This window comes from Mizuhopecten yessoensis, unplaced genomic scaffold (genome assembly GCF_002113885.1).
Source record: "Mizuhopecten yessoensis strain PY_sf001 unplaced genomic scaffold, ASM211388v2 scaffold716323, whole genome shotgun sequence".
NCBI classification, from domain to species: Eukaryota; Metazoa; Mollusca; class Bivalvia; order Pectinida; family Pectinidae; genus Mizuhopecten; species Mizuhopecten yessoensis.
Genome location: NW_018480059.1, coordinates 632,168 through 648,512, shown reverse-complemented (window position 1 = coordinate 648,512; position 16,345 = coordinate 632,168). Strand labels below are relative to the sequence as shown.

Here is a 16,345-nt window from a genome sequence, read left to right as displayed (position 1 = left end):
TTATAATTAACCAGTAAATGTCATACCATTGTATGGTGATGTATCATAATTAACTAGTGAATGTTATACCATTGTATGGTGATATATTATAATTAACCAGTAAATGTCATACCAGTGTATGGTGATGTATTATAATTAAACAGTAAATGTTATACCATTGTATGGCGATATATTATTATTAACCAGTGAATGTCATACCATTGTATGGTGATATATCATAAGTAACCAGTGAATGTTATACCATTGTATGGTGATTTATTATAATTAACCAGTGAATGTCATACCATTGTATGGTGATATATTGTAATTAACCAGTAAATGTTATACCATTGTATGGTGATGTATTATAATTAACCAGTAAATGTCATACCATTGTATGGTGAAATATTGTAATTAACCAATAAATGTTATACCATTGTATGGTGATATGTTATAATTAACCAGTAAATGTTATACCATTGTATGGTGATATATCATTATTAACTAGTGAATGTCATACCATTGTATGGTGATATATCATAATTAACCAGTGAATGTTATACCATTGTATGGTGATATATTAAAATTAACCAGTAAATGTCATACCATTGTATGGTAATGTATTATAATTAACCAGTAAATGTGTTACCATTGTATGGTGATATATCATTATTAACCAGTGAATGTCATAACATTGTATGGTGATATATTATAATTAACCAGTGAATGTCATACCATTAGTAAATGTCATACCATTGTATGGTGATATATTATAATTAACCAGTAAATGTCCTAACATTGTATGGTGATGTTTCATAATTAACCAGTAAATGTGTTACCATTGTATGGTGATATATCATTATTAACCAGTGAATGTCATACCATTGTATGGTGATATATTAAAATTAACCAGTAACTATCATACCATTGTATGGTGATATATCATAATTAACCAGCGAATGTTATACCATTGTATGGTGATATATTATAATTAACCAGTGAATGTCAAACCATTGTATGGTGCTGTATTATAATTAACCAGAAAATGTTATACCATTGTATGGTGATGTATTATAATTAACCAGTCAATGTCATACCATTGTTTGGTGATATATTATAATTAACCAGTGAATGTTATACCATTGTATGGTGCTATATCATTATTAACCAGTGAATGTCATACCGTTGTATGGTGATATATCATAATAAACCAGTGAATGTCAAACCATTGTGTGGTGCTGTATTATAATTAACCAGTTAATGTTATACCATTGTATGGTGATGTATTATAACTAACAAGTAAATGTCATACCATTGTATGGTGATATATCATAATTAACCAGTGAATGTCATACCATTGTATGGTGATATATCATAATTAACCAGTTAATGTCATACCATTGTATGATGATGTATCATAATAAACCAGTTAATGTCATACCATTGTATGGTGATATATCATAATTAACTGGTTAATTATAATAAATCACCATACAATGGTATGACATTTACTGGTTAATTTTAATATATCACCATACAATGGGATGGCAGTTACTTGTTAATTATAATACATCACCAAACAATGGTATGACATTTTCTGGTTAATTATAATACATCACCAAACAATGGTATGACATTTACTGGTTAATTATGATATATCCCCATACAATGGTATGACAGGTACTTGTTAATTATAATACATCACCAAACAATGGTATGACATTGTATTGTGATATATTATAATTACCCAGTAACTATCATACCATTGTATGTTGATGTATTATAATTAACAAGTACCTGTCATACCATTGTATGGTGATATATTATAATTAACCAGTAACTAGCATACCATTGTATGGTGATATATCAGAATTAACCAGAAAATGTCATACCATTGTATGGTGATGTATCATAATAAACCAGTTAATGTCATACCATTGTATGGTGATGTATTATAATTAACAAGTAACTGTCATACCATTGTATGGCGATATATCATAATTAACCAGTGAATGTCGTACCATTGTATGGTGATGTATCATAATAAACCAGTTAATGTCATACCATTGTATGGTGATGTTTTATAACTAACCAGTAAATGTTATACCATTGTGTGGTGATGTATCATAATAAACCAGTGAATGTCATACCATTGTATGGTGATGTATTATAATTAACCAGTAAATGTCATACCATTGTATGGTGATATATCATAATTAACCAGTGAATGTCGTACCATTGTATGGTTATATATTATAATTAACCAGTGAATGTCATACCATTGTATGGTGATATATCACAATTAACCAGTGAATGTCGTACCATTGTATGGTGATATATTATAATTAACCAGTGAATGTCATACCATTGTATGGTAATGTATTATAATTAACAAGTAACTGTCATACCATTGTGTGGTGATATATTATAATTAACAAGTAACTATCATACCATTGTATGGTGATGTATTATAATTAACAAGTAACTGTCATACCATTGTATGGTGATATATCATAATTAACCAGTAAATGTCATACCATTGTATGGTGATGTATCATAATTAACCAGTGAATGTCATACCATTGTATGGTGATATATCACAATTAACCAGTAACTATCATACCATTGTATTGTGATATATCATAATTAACCAGTAAATGTCATCTATCATACCATTGTATGGTGATATATCATAATTAACCAGTGAATGTCGTACCATTGTATGGTGATGTATTATAATTAACCAGTGAATGTCATACCATTGTATGATGATATATCATAATTAACCAGTTAATGTCATACCATTGTATGGTGATGTATCATAATTAACCAGTGAATGTTATACCATTGTATGGTGATATATCACAATTAACCAGTGAATGTCATACCATTGTATGGTGATATATCACAATTAACCAGTGAATGTCATACCATTGTATGGTAATGTATTATAATTAACAAGTAACTGTCATACCATTGCATGGTGATATATCATAATTAACCAGTGAATGTCATACTATTGTATGGTGATGTATTATAATTAACCAGTAAATGTCATACCATCGCTCCTGTTTTACCCACGAATCCTGAATAACCCGGCTGTCCTTGGTGTCCCTGAAAAAATAAAAATGTCAGGTTACTGTCGTCACTCAGTGTGATATTACTGAATTATCATTATCAAAATACTATAATTTCTTTTCTCCAGAAGAGTTAATAAGGTAAACCTGAATTTGATTGACAATTTAATGGGATGTTATACAGTTATATCTATTTATTATGAATCTATTTTAATTTCCTTTGGTGAAATAGCACGAGGGATTGTGACGTCACAAATAAATCATGACATCATATACTGCATTTTATCCCAATCAGAGACTTTTAATATCTTTGATAAAGTAAGAGAAATTAGTTTCTATTTTATGTTTGAGCTATTGGATAAACAAGATAGCGAACTTTTAAAACTTGATCATTATTTGCATTTAATCCTGAGAGCTTTCATATACCGTCTACTCGCTGAGGAAAAGCTGGTAATTGTAATATACTTGAAAATATACCTACTTAACTGAATATAAATCATGATCCGCATTTACAATAAATATGGGTTGGATGCATAACGGTGATTTATGAAATGAAGCTGTAGCTTAGTAATTTAATGTAATGTCTTTATTGATCTTTTGCAGTAATACATGTAGTACAAAACAATTCTTTTTTTAAATTTCTAAATGAAAAATAGGTCATGGTCTTATCAGTAAGAGTCAAAATGCAGAAAAAATATGTAAGAGCATTTCCGCTTATGGTCTACAACTACCTGCAAACACGTATTATAGGTGTATTGTAACTGTCCTTGATACATTAATAGAAGGTATAAGTACATACTAATATAAAGCAGTAAACACACAATCCATCGTTCACAATTAACAACGAATAACACTGTAATAGCGACTCATCCTTTCTCAATTTACATCACTCATCAAGTTAGAATATGGGGATTTTTTTTTAAACATTTGTAAAATATTTATTTCAAACGAGCATACTAAATGTACTAATAATTTAAAAGAAAGCAGTGAATCTATTTGAATTTAAGAAAATGTTTTTTTTTACTTACGGAAGCCTCAACTTCCCTGACTGAATCTCCCTGAAAAAGAATGGCCATTAATGAGGAAAATGTCAAAATTTTCATTGGGAAATCGATTAAGTATAACAGCGAATAGACATGATTATATTTTTCTTTCATACAAATATTATATATATTGACCTTGTACGAAGTAATATATATTCAAAATAAAATAAAACAAATCTATCAGAATGTATATCACATTTATACAAGATTAATCTGACAATTATTATCAAATTTCGTTTACCATTAACATATGTGAGTGTGCCACATGCATCCTGATACAATTGAAAGGCACTATGTACTCCTTATACCAATATAACGATTCCACTTTGAATTTCATTGATATACATGTAGTTACTGTAATGTATACTCACAACTTGTCTATTTGTTTCTTCTGAAATAAATAAAAAAAATAAAAAATAGATTTATTTCAACCTTCTTCTTTGAATCATAATAGGGTATGATAGAGACGACTAGTCTTTGGCAAAACTAAGAATACAAAATGAAACCATTAGCAGTATTTGTGTACAGTTTAGCATTAGTCTGCGGGGATATGTTGGGAACTGACTTACACTACTTATTTAAGTCTTCAAAGTCTGTAATTTCAAAAATATCCGCTAAGAGTAAGCTAGCACTAAGTGTAGCTTTAGGTATTATACGTAGTTCTATTTACAAATGACATCAACCCTAGTAACGTAGTATTGTACGTGCTTCTCTTTAGAAACAACGCCTACCCTTATAATGTAGCAGTAGTGTAGTTATTAGTTGTTGTTTTAGTATAATGTAGCAGTAGTGTAGTTATTAGTTGTTGTTTTAGTATAATGTAGCACTAGTGTAGTTATTAGTTGCTGTTTTAGTATAATGTAGCAGTAGTGTAGTTATTAGTTGTTGTTTTAGTATAATGTAGCAGTAGTGTAGTTATTAGCTGTTGTTTTAGAAACTGCAAAGTGGTTTTCTATGGAATCTTCGTCAAAGTTTTGAAAAAATACGATGAACTGTAGTATTTATGTGTTATTTTTTAAAAAAAACATGTTCCCTTTAGAAACATTATCAGACTTAACATTTATTTCTATCAGAAACATAACAACATGATTTTTTTTCTTTTACTGGCGATGTGATCTAACACAGATTCTGAGACGGTAACAGCTAACAACGCCGATGTGTCAATACATGCGATCCGATGAGTTGGGTGTAGCTCTATTTTAACGAGAACCCCTTTCTGTCCCTGAAACTGCAAATCTGCTTGTTAAACGTGAATATTTCAAATAAATTTTGGAGACTGAAATGTACAATTAAAAGTAAACACGAGACAATTGCTCAAAGTTCCTTAACACTTGAATATTTAGAAGAGAGGTTGTAGCATGTCATAAGTCATAATTCTCAGACCTGGTGTGCTGGTTCATTCAGTCATAAAAACGGCATACCAATATCAGGTGATCATCTAATTTTAGCTTAATTCACGAGATGTTGCAATCGTAAAAATACAAACTTTTTATCTAATACAGAAAAATACCATGAATGTATACGAAAGCATAAAAAGGTGTTTTTTTTGTTATGTTTTACAATTAAGTGCTTTGCGGCATTGGTGGATAAATAATTCATGCTCGACATATGTCCTCTGATATTGAGGTCTGAGGGGTTCAATGTTTTACAAGATGTACACTCTTTATAATTAAATGCAGATAAAAGGAGATATTGAATCCATGTGAACATTTTAGAAGCGGCATTCTAATTAAATAATCTTGACCGTTTATGATTACGGTTTTTATCATAAACTTGTCCTTTCTAAATCAAATTGATATCGATACAAAAACAGCTCCAATAACAAAAATGCACCGGCTTTCTGATATTATTATAAATATTAAAGAAATTAATGTGTTTGTATCTGATATTCAGTTTATCAAATGAAATTGATTCCACATAAACTATTTAAATATTGTTGAGGTTCTGATCAGGAATATAAATAGTAGGAGGCATTAGGTAAGAATTTCTAAATATTTGAATTCAGATCATGTGACAGCGGTTGCGGAATAAGATACATATTATTTGACTAAATCGTAAATACCCATCAATACAGAAAGGTCATACAAGGTCATGCAAGGTCATACAAGGCCAAACAGTAGAAAGAAAAAAAACATTGAAGTAAAATCTAAGCAAAAATATGGGTAGGAGATCACTTTCTCTAGCTTTCCCTAAACCTGCACAGAAAAGCAATGGAATACAGTAAGCATAGACTGGCGTAAGTTAGGCACTTAGGTTATGGACATAAGTTATAGAGAATAATGCTATTTATATGAAAACCTACCGATGTTGCATTCATCCACTTGATAACATGAGATTACCCCTGACTTGCAAACACATTCTGAACAGCGGTCTTGACCTTTCACAATCTGTCCATCTAGAACAATATCTCCTTTGAAGCTGCATGATGTCTTCTCTGTAATGTAACGTAAAAGATTTCAAAATAATAAATATATAAAAATGTTATTCAGCGATAATAGTAAGGTACATACAATGTACAAGTAATACGTCACATGGTGTATATACACTGTTATAAACCACATACCGTTTAGACAATGTTACACACAAAACAGTGTATGCATACCATGTTATACATCACATAGTGTTGGTTTTTTTACTCCACATAGTGTTTATACAATGTCATTTACTACATATTAAATATAAAAATTATACTCCATATACTATACATGTTTATACAATGTTATACACCTAATACTATACTGTCCTAAGCCGAGGGGACTATTGGTTTTATAAAATAGCTATATTTTCAATTATAGTACATGTATATCAGTTTTATCTTCTTGTAATATGATGTATATGTACATGTAACTGTTCTGTTTCACTGTGTCTTGAAAAAGGAGCGGATCGCTCCGAAACTAGCGCATTATGATTTGTTTGCTTGCAAAGCTGTGTCATTCAAATAGATCATAAATACCATACAAAAACAGTTCAATACTTATATTTACGTTTTCTCTGCCGCTTATGTTCTTTTTTTAACTTATAATTTATATCTAAAAATAAAAATGCCCGCCTTATCGACAATCCACACAATTTTGTTCAATAGTTTGAACAGCGTATTGTCGCGTCCTGATTGGCACACAAAGTAGTACTTTGAAATTGTAACAAACACTTCAATTTTATTCCACAATTTAGTATCAATACAATTGCGTATGATATATCTATAGGGTGATTTAAGTTTATCAATAGGACTCTGAACTGAAAGTTAGATTTGAAATTGTTTCGATTTTTCCCCGGAACAAATTTCGCGCATGGACAAATACAGTGAACACCGTAAATCCGACCTTGCCCTCCACGATGGAGTTATTTTTGGAGGTTAATTCGAACTTTTCTCTTTGCTCATTTTGTGAAGAATCCAGGCGTGAATGTATTTATTGATTGTATGGGAACCTGACAACAGTCGGTAGATTCTATAGCATCCTCGTTATTTGACATGTCGTCAGAAACTGAGGAATGGTGGATACGAGACGCGTGAAACTGATACAGTAGCGTTTGAAGTAAGTGATCTTGCGACGGAGCACAGGTTCGTTACAAATGTCTGAAATGTTTATGCGTGCTGTGACTCATATCAGTAGGTCTGTAACATATGTGTCAGTAGGTCTATAGAATATGTGTATTTCAGACATTTGTAACGAACCCCTGTTGATCAGTGCAGTGTAACAGACGATATTTCTGATAACCGATGTGCATTTTGTACGATATTGCAGACATTGGTCTTGTTTTCATTGAAAAAATATGTTTTATTTTATTTTATTTTTTATTTTGCACATAAATTTACAATGGCATTGTCGAATCTCACAATGGCCAGCGATACTTTAGCAGCCGTCATGTTTATTTATATTGGATATTGTAGTTCCAGTCAGTGTTGTATTAATACGCTAAGAATTGTGTCTCGTGATGCATGGTAATTAAAGTCCCATCAACGACACAGCTTTCAAAGAGGCTATATAGTGACAATGCCATGCAAATGTAAATACAATGTTATACACCTAATACTATGAACATAAACTATACATGCATATACAATGTTATACACCTAATACTATAAACATAAACTATACATGTATATATAATGTTATACACCTAACACTATAAACATATACTATACATGTATATACAATGTTATACACCTAATACTATATGCATGTATAGTTTATGTTCATAGTATTAGGCGTATAACATTGTATATACATGTATAGTTTATGTTTATAGTATTAGGTGTATAACCTTGTATATACATGTATAGTATATGATTATAGTATTAGGTGTATAACATTGCATATACATGTATAGTATATGCAATGTTATACACCTAATACTATGAACATAAACTATACATGCATATACAATGCGATACCCCTAATACTATAAACATATACTCTACATGTATATACAATGGTATACACCTAATACTATAAACATAAAGTATACATGTATATACAATGTTATACGCCTAATACTATGAACATAAACTATACATGCATATACAATGTTATACACCTAATACTATGAACATAAACTATACATGCATATACAATGCGATACCCCTAATACTATAAACATAAACTATACATGTATATATAATGTTATACACATAATACTATAAACATGTACTATACAAGTATATACAATGTTATACACCTAATAATATAAACATATACTATACATGTATATATAATGTTATACACCTAACACTATAAACATATACTATACATGAATATATAATGTTATACACCTAATATTATAAACATAAACTATACATGCATATACAATGCGATACCCCTAATACTATAAACATATACTATAAATGTATATACAATGTTATACACCTAATACTATAAACATATACTATACCTGTATATACAATGTTATACACCTAATACTATAAACATATATTTAACGTTTGCTTGCTGTATACTTATTACATTTCGCGACTAATAATAATTTGATCAAACACTTTATATCTTATTATTGTATGCACCATATTGGCCACCAACTTCCTACTCATATTTAGAATCACAAAATATTATATATATATATATTACATTGTTGCTGATGTTTGCAAAAAGGTTTTTTTCAAAATCGGTTTATAACTAACAGTATTTATAATTCGTTACATTAGCAATCGCCAAAATATCTTAAAAAGAACTCAAAGCAAACATAAATCATCTGATTATTTACTTTTTGTGTCTTTATTTATCAAAACCCTGCAGCCAATACGGGAAATTAAAGCATCATTTTTCCGTTTATCGGCTTAAAGATGTCATAAATCTTTTGTCAAAATTTGCAATATACATTTAAATTTCAACTTATGTATGAGTAAACTAAAAGCGTATGCGTCGCTGACGTGGCAATACTTATATACCGCACACGTGTACACGTCCGGGAGCATTAGTTGAGCTCAAGGGAGGGGAGTGGGGAGGGGGAAGGAAACCGTTGCTAGGTTTTTGAAGATAACACAGTGCCAGTTATATCGGCACCTTCGTGTAACACGACTTCATCGCAGACCTGCTCTTGGTCTTGTGGTGTATTCTATTTCACCAAAAACTCGTAAAAAATCTCTTTTTTTTTGTTGGGCACTGACTTATCAGACAACACAAGCTCCAAAAGACTTATTTTACAACTTCTTTTAATCTCTGGATCTTTTTATAGCGCTAGCGTCCACAATTTTTGGTATGTTTCACACCTGTATAAATTTCTGGATCTTAATAATGCTAGTGTTTTTAAACACATTTGTAAACCTCTGGATCATGTATAAACTTTTGGACTGGAATAATGCTAGCGTTCACTACTTTAGTTATGATTTACACACGTATAAACTTCTGCAGTTCGTCCCTAACCATACAATTTATCATTGCTATATTTCTCGTGTTTTCCATTAGTTACTGAATCGTTGTTTTCAGCAACACACCTTTTTAATGATGCTTGAAACCCGCAGACATGAACACTTTTTGAGGCATTACGGAAAGTAGATCAACTTAATAACACCCTCAATATTTGTCTTGTAGTATGTTACTTAATTAGTAAATGTCGACACAACTCTGACGCCAACATATGTGAGTAGATAATTTGTAATTTATTATAATATTACCAGGTGGTTAATGTATTTTACAAAAGAGTTTATGTGTTTAAATATGCCCAAGTTGAGCTATGAGAGGATAGTTGTGCACACAAACTAGTAAGTACTACAGCTACAAGCGTACAACAAAATAAATGAAGTAGCGAAGTAGCTTTAATCTCAGTAATACAGCCCGCCACTATACGATTTTGTTTGTGTGGTTGAGTTTACTTGTGCTTCACTACCGAGAGGTTCATTATCAAACAGAAGAAACAATAGGAAGAAGGACATACTGTGTGTGGTAATATGTAATTCAGTAGCAGATCTATTGGTGCAGTTAGCAGGGAGGGAGTCTACATCCCTCCTTCCATACTTTTTAGGTAAGGTTACCTTAGTCTGACGTTTACTAAACATATATTTAATCCCATTGCCATACAGAATCGATAAAACATGTTTAAATCAACGAAAATCTCTTTAGAATTCGATCTTCCCTAAAATATGCAGACAGTATGAGAACAGATAGTATAGAGTATCTAATTGATGAAAGCCTTCCGCGATATTAAAACTTGACAACTAAGCACTATTTTTGATAACGTAGTCGCTACACATGTCTAAGGTTGTGCCACGTTTCAAAATCTGAAGAGGCCACCCATAGGGGTTTCAGAATTCTCATTTCGATTGACATATTTAGGCAAGAAACTACATTAAAGAGCTTGTTCTTAATCTCCTATACGATTAGTTTAATACTAACTTAGACATGAAAATACAAAATATACTCAAAGTCTAAGCGTGTGCTCTCCCTTGGAGAGCCCCTATTCTCCACATGACGAACTCGGAAGCTGAGTTCACCATTTCGCGGGTAAAATGGAATTCAATTGACCCTACAAGGATAATTAGGAGGAAACAACACGACCAGATCAGATATTTTATATAAATGGTTTGGTAAAATAACTTGGAGATTTTAGTCCCGATATTGTTTATTGGGATTTAACGTCCATGCGACAGTCACGCTCAAAAAGAGAAGGGCCCGATATTTTTTGTAAAGATGAATAAATCAATTAATACATTATCAAGTTAAAAAAACTCGCATGTTATTAAACCCATCTTTTACATTATAACAGTATCAGTTATAATAAACAATTCAAATATTTGATATATGGCTTTAAAAACAAAGCTTCTTGTTACCAGTTGAAGCAAATAATTCAATTTATTTGCAGGAAAAAATTAAATAGGTAAAAAAAAAAAAATCACAATCGAACCTTGTTAAATTTGACACGTGAGGATGCTTACCAAATATGGTGGCCAGTCGATGACCAATGGTCAGATATGTATGTGTGTTGCATTCATTCACCACAAACAAACTCGGTTAACCTTACGTCATCATTTTTTCGACTGCGCATGCGCATAGACATCATTTTTATTGACAACCAGTTCCGCTTCACAACTGACCTATATTATTTCGAGACAAACATTTCTCTAAGATTCAACTCTTTCTTTTTTTATTCAATATGTTCCGTTTGTATATTCAATGGCATATTGTATTGCCATAGTAATTACCAAACATGCAATTTTGAATGCACGTTTTCAAGACTGGTCTGCTTATGTTACTATGTATGCAACGTGGCACCGTTGCGAAGAAACTCGGATTTCTACGCCAGAATACCTCTTCGTCCTTACCGTACAAACTGCCACTGGTGAATAGCATGCGTTATCACTTGGTAGACAATCAAAGCCTACAATATATTAGTCAATCAAGTTTCACCATATGGCTTCTTTCTCTTGAACACGTAAGTAATTTCAAGACCTTTGACAACAATATTTTTGCATCAAGTACCGTGCATTGTCCCATCCAGTCGGAAATTGGATTTTACTAGTTCAAGCAGGCCTGTTAAGAATTTGATCCGACAGAACACGGAATTAGTACATGTTTTCGCTATGAATATACAGTGTATATAGCATCCATGTGACAAACAATATGTTGTAACAATAACGTTAATCAATAATAAACAATAGGAGTAGTAGATACCTCAGTATAAACATATGTTGTTTTTGGTATTGATGTGTTCGCAACTAGACACATACATGTATATTATCTTTCTACACAGTTCTGCATAGATGACATCGTGTTACAAACATAGAAGTTTCTCTCTTCAAAACATATGTATGACATGCATATCTGTTACATACCAAAGTTTGTATGAAAACAAAAATCACTGCAGGAAACCAATGTCCTCTATGAAGATACTACAGATAATTTCAATTGACAAAATGGCGACATTTGTGAATTTCGATGCTCTATTTTCACGTAATATATATATATACTTTACGGTATTTCTTAAATAGGGTACATGACCAAAACATCCATTTCGTTATAGTTGCATGTTAGTTATGTTAATTTAAAATTGATATTAATCAGCATACGTACCTTGAGCCGCTGTTCCTATCACCCATAGTAATAATGGGAGTATACAGTTCGACCACCGAACTGTTCCAAATGCCATTTTATAAACGTTTAATCCCGAACTTCATAAAGAATATAGGAATGGAAAAAAGTTCAGGATAGTATAGTTGTAATGTCCGAAGCCGGATACGGCTCCTGAAACTAGGAAGAGCCGTGCTCCAATATCTGAGTATTGGAACACCGGATTCCTAGGGTAAGCTTGGGAAAAATGACTTCACTGAGTCGAGCAGCGTTAAGGAGGGCCGCCTCAAACTACTACACAACTGACGAAAAGTTTTAATATACCAGTCATCAAAAACAGACCAATCGGCGACGTCGTACTAAACAGCTCTTGGCTGGCTCTTGCAGGTTGGGAATCGCACGAGACAGGACCGCGTAACATGACGTGTACCCTCGTTTATCAATACGCCGCTGCAGCAAACAGAAGCTGAAGACTCCGCGGCAGTGACCTCAGAAGCTGGCCTCTGCTAGGCGATATTTTATCACGAAGCAATGACGCCGCAAGGAAACACTGGCTAGAGGGTTTGTTTAATGGCTGGAAACGCTGGGTTGGTTTTTGCATTCAAGCGGAAAGTATTCCAGTTGAAACTCAATCTTGTACCGTTGGAGGCAGTTAATGTAAGACTGACAGACTCTTGCCCTGCTGATTGCTGACTTCGCTGAAATCGACATTTTTAGGTCGGGTCTTGTTTTAAAACGTTACTTTATCTTTCATAAAAAACGATGTACCCTACTTTTCCCATGGACTGTTATCTCCAGGGGTCATCGACACATGTCATGGCCTACAGAACGAGAAACAGACAAGATTCACCATGCAAAAGCTCCTTTCAGTATCATCAAGATCAGATTTCCGAAAACCTGTCAATTGCTGCAATTTTAAGCAACTAAAAAAAAACTTAAGTTTCTAAGCCCACCAATTTATATATCCCAAACTCAAAGTACGACAAGTATTCATTATATTGAAATTTCTGTTTGAAATTAAGTTTATTCATGGATTTTTATTAAAACGATCATCACCATTTTCAGGTAACAAATTTTCATAAGTGTCACGACACTTGTTTTTGTTTCCTTTTCTGTTCTATAAAACATGTACTTCGATGTATTGTCAAACAAAATTTGAATAAAACAAAGTTTAAAACAACATTTTTATTATCTCAAAAAACACATTCATTAAAAATGTTTACCAAAAACAAGCCCCAAGTTAGGGGAAATGCACAAATCTAAAAAAAATGTTATCTTCATTCTAAATAAATTGATAATAATATACGTATTTTATCATTTTCGTGAAAAGGATGTATTTTTGTACACGACTACTAAATGTCATCGCTTGTAGAATTCGAAAAGTATTTATCGTCTAGTTTGTTCTGGCTGCTCATCAGCAAGCAGTGCGTGAGTGGGTTGACCCCTGCCGATAAAACATGTGTTGAAAAACATATGTTTTACATCACACGTGTCTCACGTGCTGATGTTTATCGTGAACTCCAGAAGTAATGACCAATTTCATTGTCTGTACACGGCACTTTCAAGTCGCCCGACCCTAAAAAAACAGCCAAGGATGCTAAATTTGCAAATAAATATACATTTTTCGTGACTTGAGTCAACTAAAATTTGTATTTTTGATATGTGTTTTCTTGTGTTTATTATATAGTATTCTAATTAATTTTGCCTCGGGACTGACATCAGTTGTAATGGCACGTAAACAGGATAAGGCTGACCATGCTTTGTGTGTAACTGAGGAGTGGAAATATCGTCCACCATTTGTAACAGAATAGCTCTTCAATAACGGAGGTGAAATTGTGCATTATCAGCGACTTTCGTGCACCCTTGTCTTAAAATTTATGTTTTTAAATTTTGCTGAGTAATGCCACATAATGACATTTCGTAGGCGTATGCGGTTTTGAACACAGTTTGCATTAGTGCAAGTTTCATCAGAACACTTCCAAAATAATTATAAACATTCAGAGTTATGCAATTCAAGCGGAAATACTTATGAATATCAACTGTATTCCTTGTATTTGAGAAACGAATAATGTTGGCACAACCGCACTTCACTTTATGAGAAAGGATTGGTGTATCAAAAGCGTCTTGGGGTCTGAATCTAGACTTTTGATGTTTTAATATGCGTTTAAATACAAGTTTGTGTGAAATAAAAGTTGGCAGGCTACCAATTACTAAAGAAAAAATGTCGATGCACGTGAAGGTTGCATGCTTTCAGGTTTGGTAATTCAATCATTAAGAACAAATGTTAACCTGCTACATTATCATTACTCGAAATTTAAAAAAAAAAAACGTCTAAATTGTCGCTGCCGTTGTAATATCTTTCCCTCCATTGTCACGACAAAATTAAATAGGTTTTATTTATACAAACCTAAGGCCCAATAATACATACAGTAGTATGTGAACTAACAATGCCGTTTATTGCATGGTCAGGGACCAAAATGTATGAGTAACCACTTCATACATGACAGACCTCGCTTAAGGTGAAAATCACCGGTTGATATGCTGTCGAGTTCAATGAAAGAGGTGAGATTCTACATTCGAATTATTTTCAGTACTCAAATATTGCTGGGGCTGAAGATCCCTCTCTTGATTCACAATTGAAAAGGAAAATAATTAAAGTTCTTGCAATGGTTGAAAGCAGATATTGAGGGAAATACTTACATGCGCAGTGGACAAGTATTGCTTTCTGTATGGTTCCTGTGATCCTCCATAGTTACCGCCGATAACGACAGATCGCCTTGTAGAGCCACAACCTAGTGTGTTCAGAGAGCTTTTCTCCGCCTGCCTAAGATGACCCCAGTAAAAGATAAATCGCCCGCAGTAAAGATAAAACGACCTAGATAGCATAGAAACACTTATACAGTAGTTACAGTATTTTATATATTAGTGTAGGAAGACAATGCACCCATTTTATAATAAAGAAGGAGTTGTTTTCGTTTTAAGAACGGAATTATAAAACCGTATGACCAAATAATCTAATCATACCATACCGTTGTAATTAACAAACATAAAATTACGTCATAGTTACATAACATGAACAAGTTACATGTTAAATAATTACATAATTAATACCCGACATAGACATCCAAACTTACCATTATTACAATATAACACAATGTTCAGATTACATTTTCAATTATAACACGTTGTAATTACATAAACCTTATAGGATTACCCAACTTGCAGAATAGCAAAGCCTTATATGATTACCCAACGTACAGAATAGCAAAGCCTTATATGATTACCCAACTTACAGAATAGCAAAGCCTTAAATGATTACCCAACTTACAGAATAGCAAAGCCTTATATGCCATATATTGATAATTGTGGAACCAAAGTAACCTTATAATAACCTCTTAGTTCATTGTTCTGATAATAATGTATTGACATTTCCAGGAAGATATATTATGAGGGTTTTTTATTCTATCAATCTATCTACATTTGTATTCTTTTGTTGGACTAAGAATGGAGTTCATGTAGTCGCATTTCATTGTTTGCCTGTCTTTCGTTTCCACGTTCTTTTAGGTAGCTAGCATTCCAGAGATCCCTGAAATCAGATCATTTGTAAAAAGTGTTTTAGCATTTATCTGTCGTAGCCAATCTGCACAACAACAAAAAAACGCCTTTCTTTTTTTTGTATTCGTATTTCTTTTATTACAATCAAAAATGACTAACTTTACTTAGTAGATTT

At 32.4% G+C, this 16,345-nt stretch overlaps 1 protein-coding gene across 1 annotated transcript in view; it reads right to left on the bottom strand.

The window, feature by feature from the left end:
• The window catches only part of LOC110443072 (fibril-forming collagen alpha chain-like), a 43,401-nt gene extending 30,473 nt beyond the window's left edge, over window positions 1-12,928 (bottom strand). The window contains exons 1-5 of the mRNA XM_021487051.1: window positions 12,619-12,928; window positions 6,402-6,533; window positions 4,471-4,490; window positions 4,085-4,114; window positions 3,040-3,093 (exon numbers count right to left, since the gene is read on the bottom strand). Of these exons, the coding sequence (XP_021342726.1) occupies window positions 3,040-3,093; window positions 4,085-4,114; window positions 4,471-4,490; window positions 6,402-6,533; window positions 12,619-12,694 (312 nt within the window). The 5' untranslated portion in view covers window positions 12,695-12,928. The remainder of the gene's footprint in view (window positions 1-3,039; window positions 3,094-4,084; window positions 4,115-4,470; window positions 4,491-6,401; window positions 6,534-12,618) is intronic.
• Between the last annotated feature and the right edge of the window lie 3,417 nt (window positions 12,929-16,345).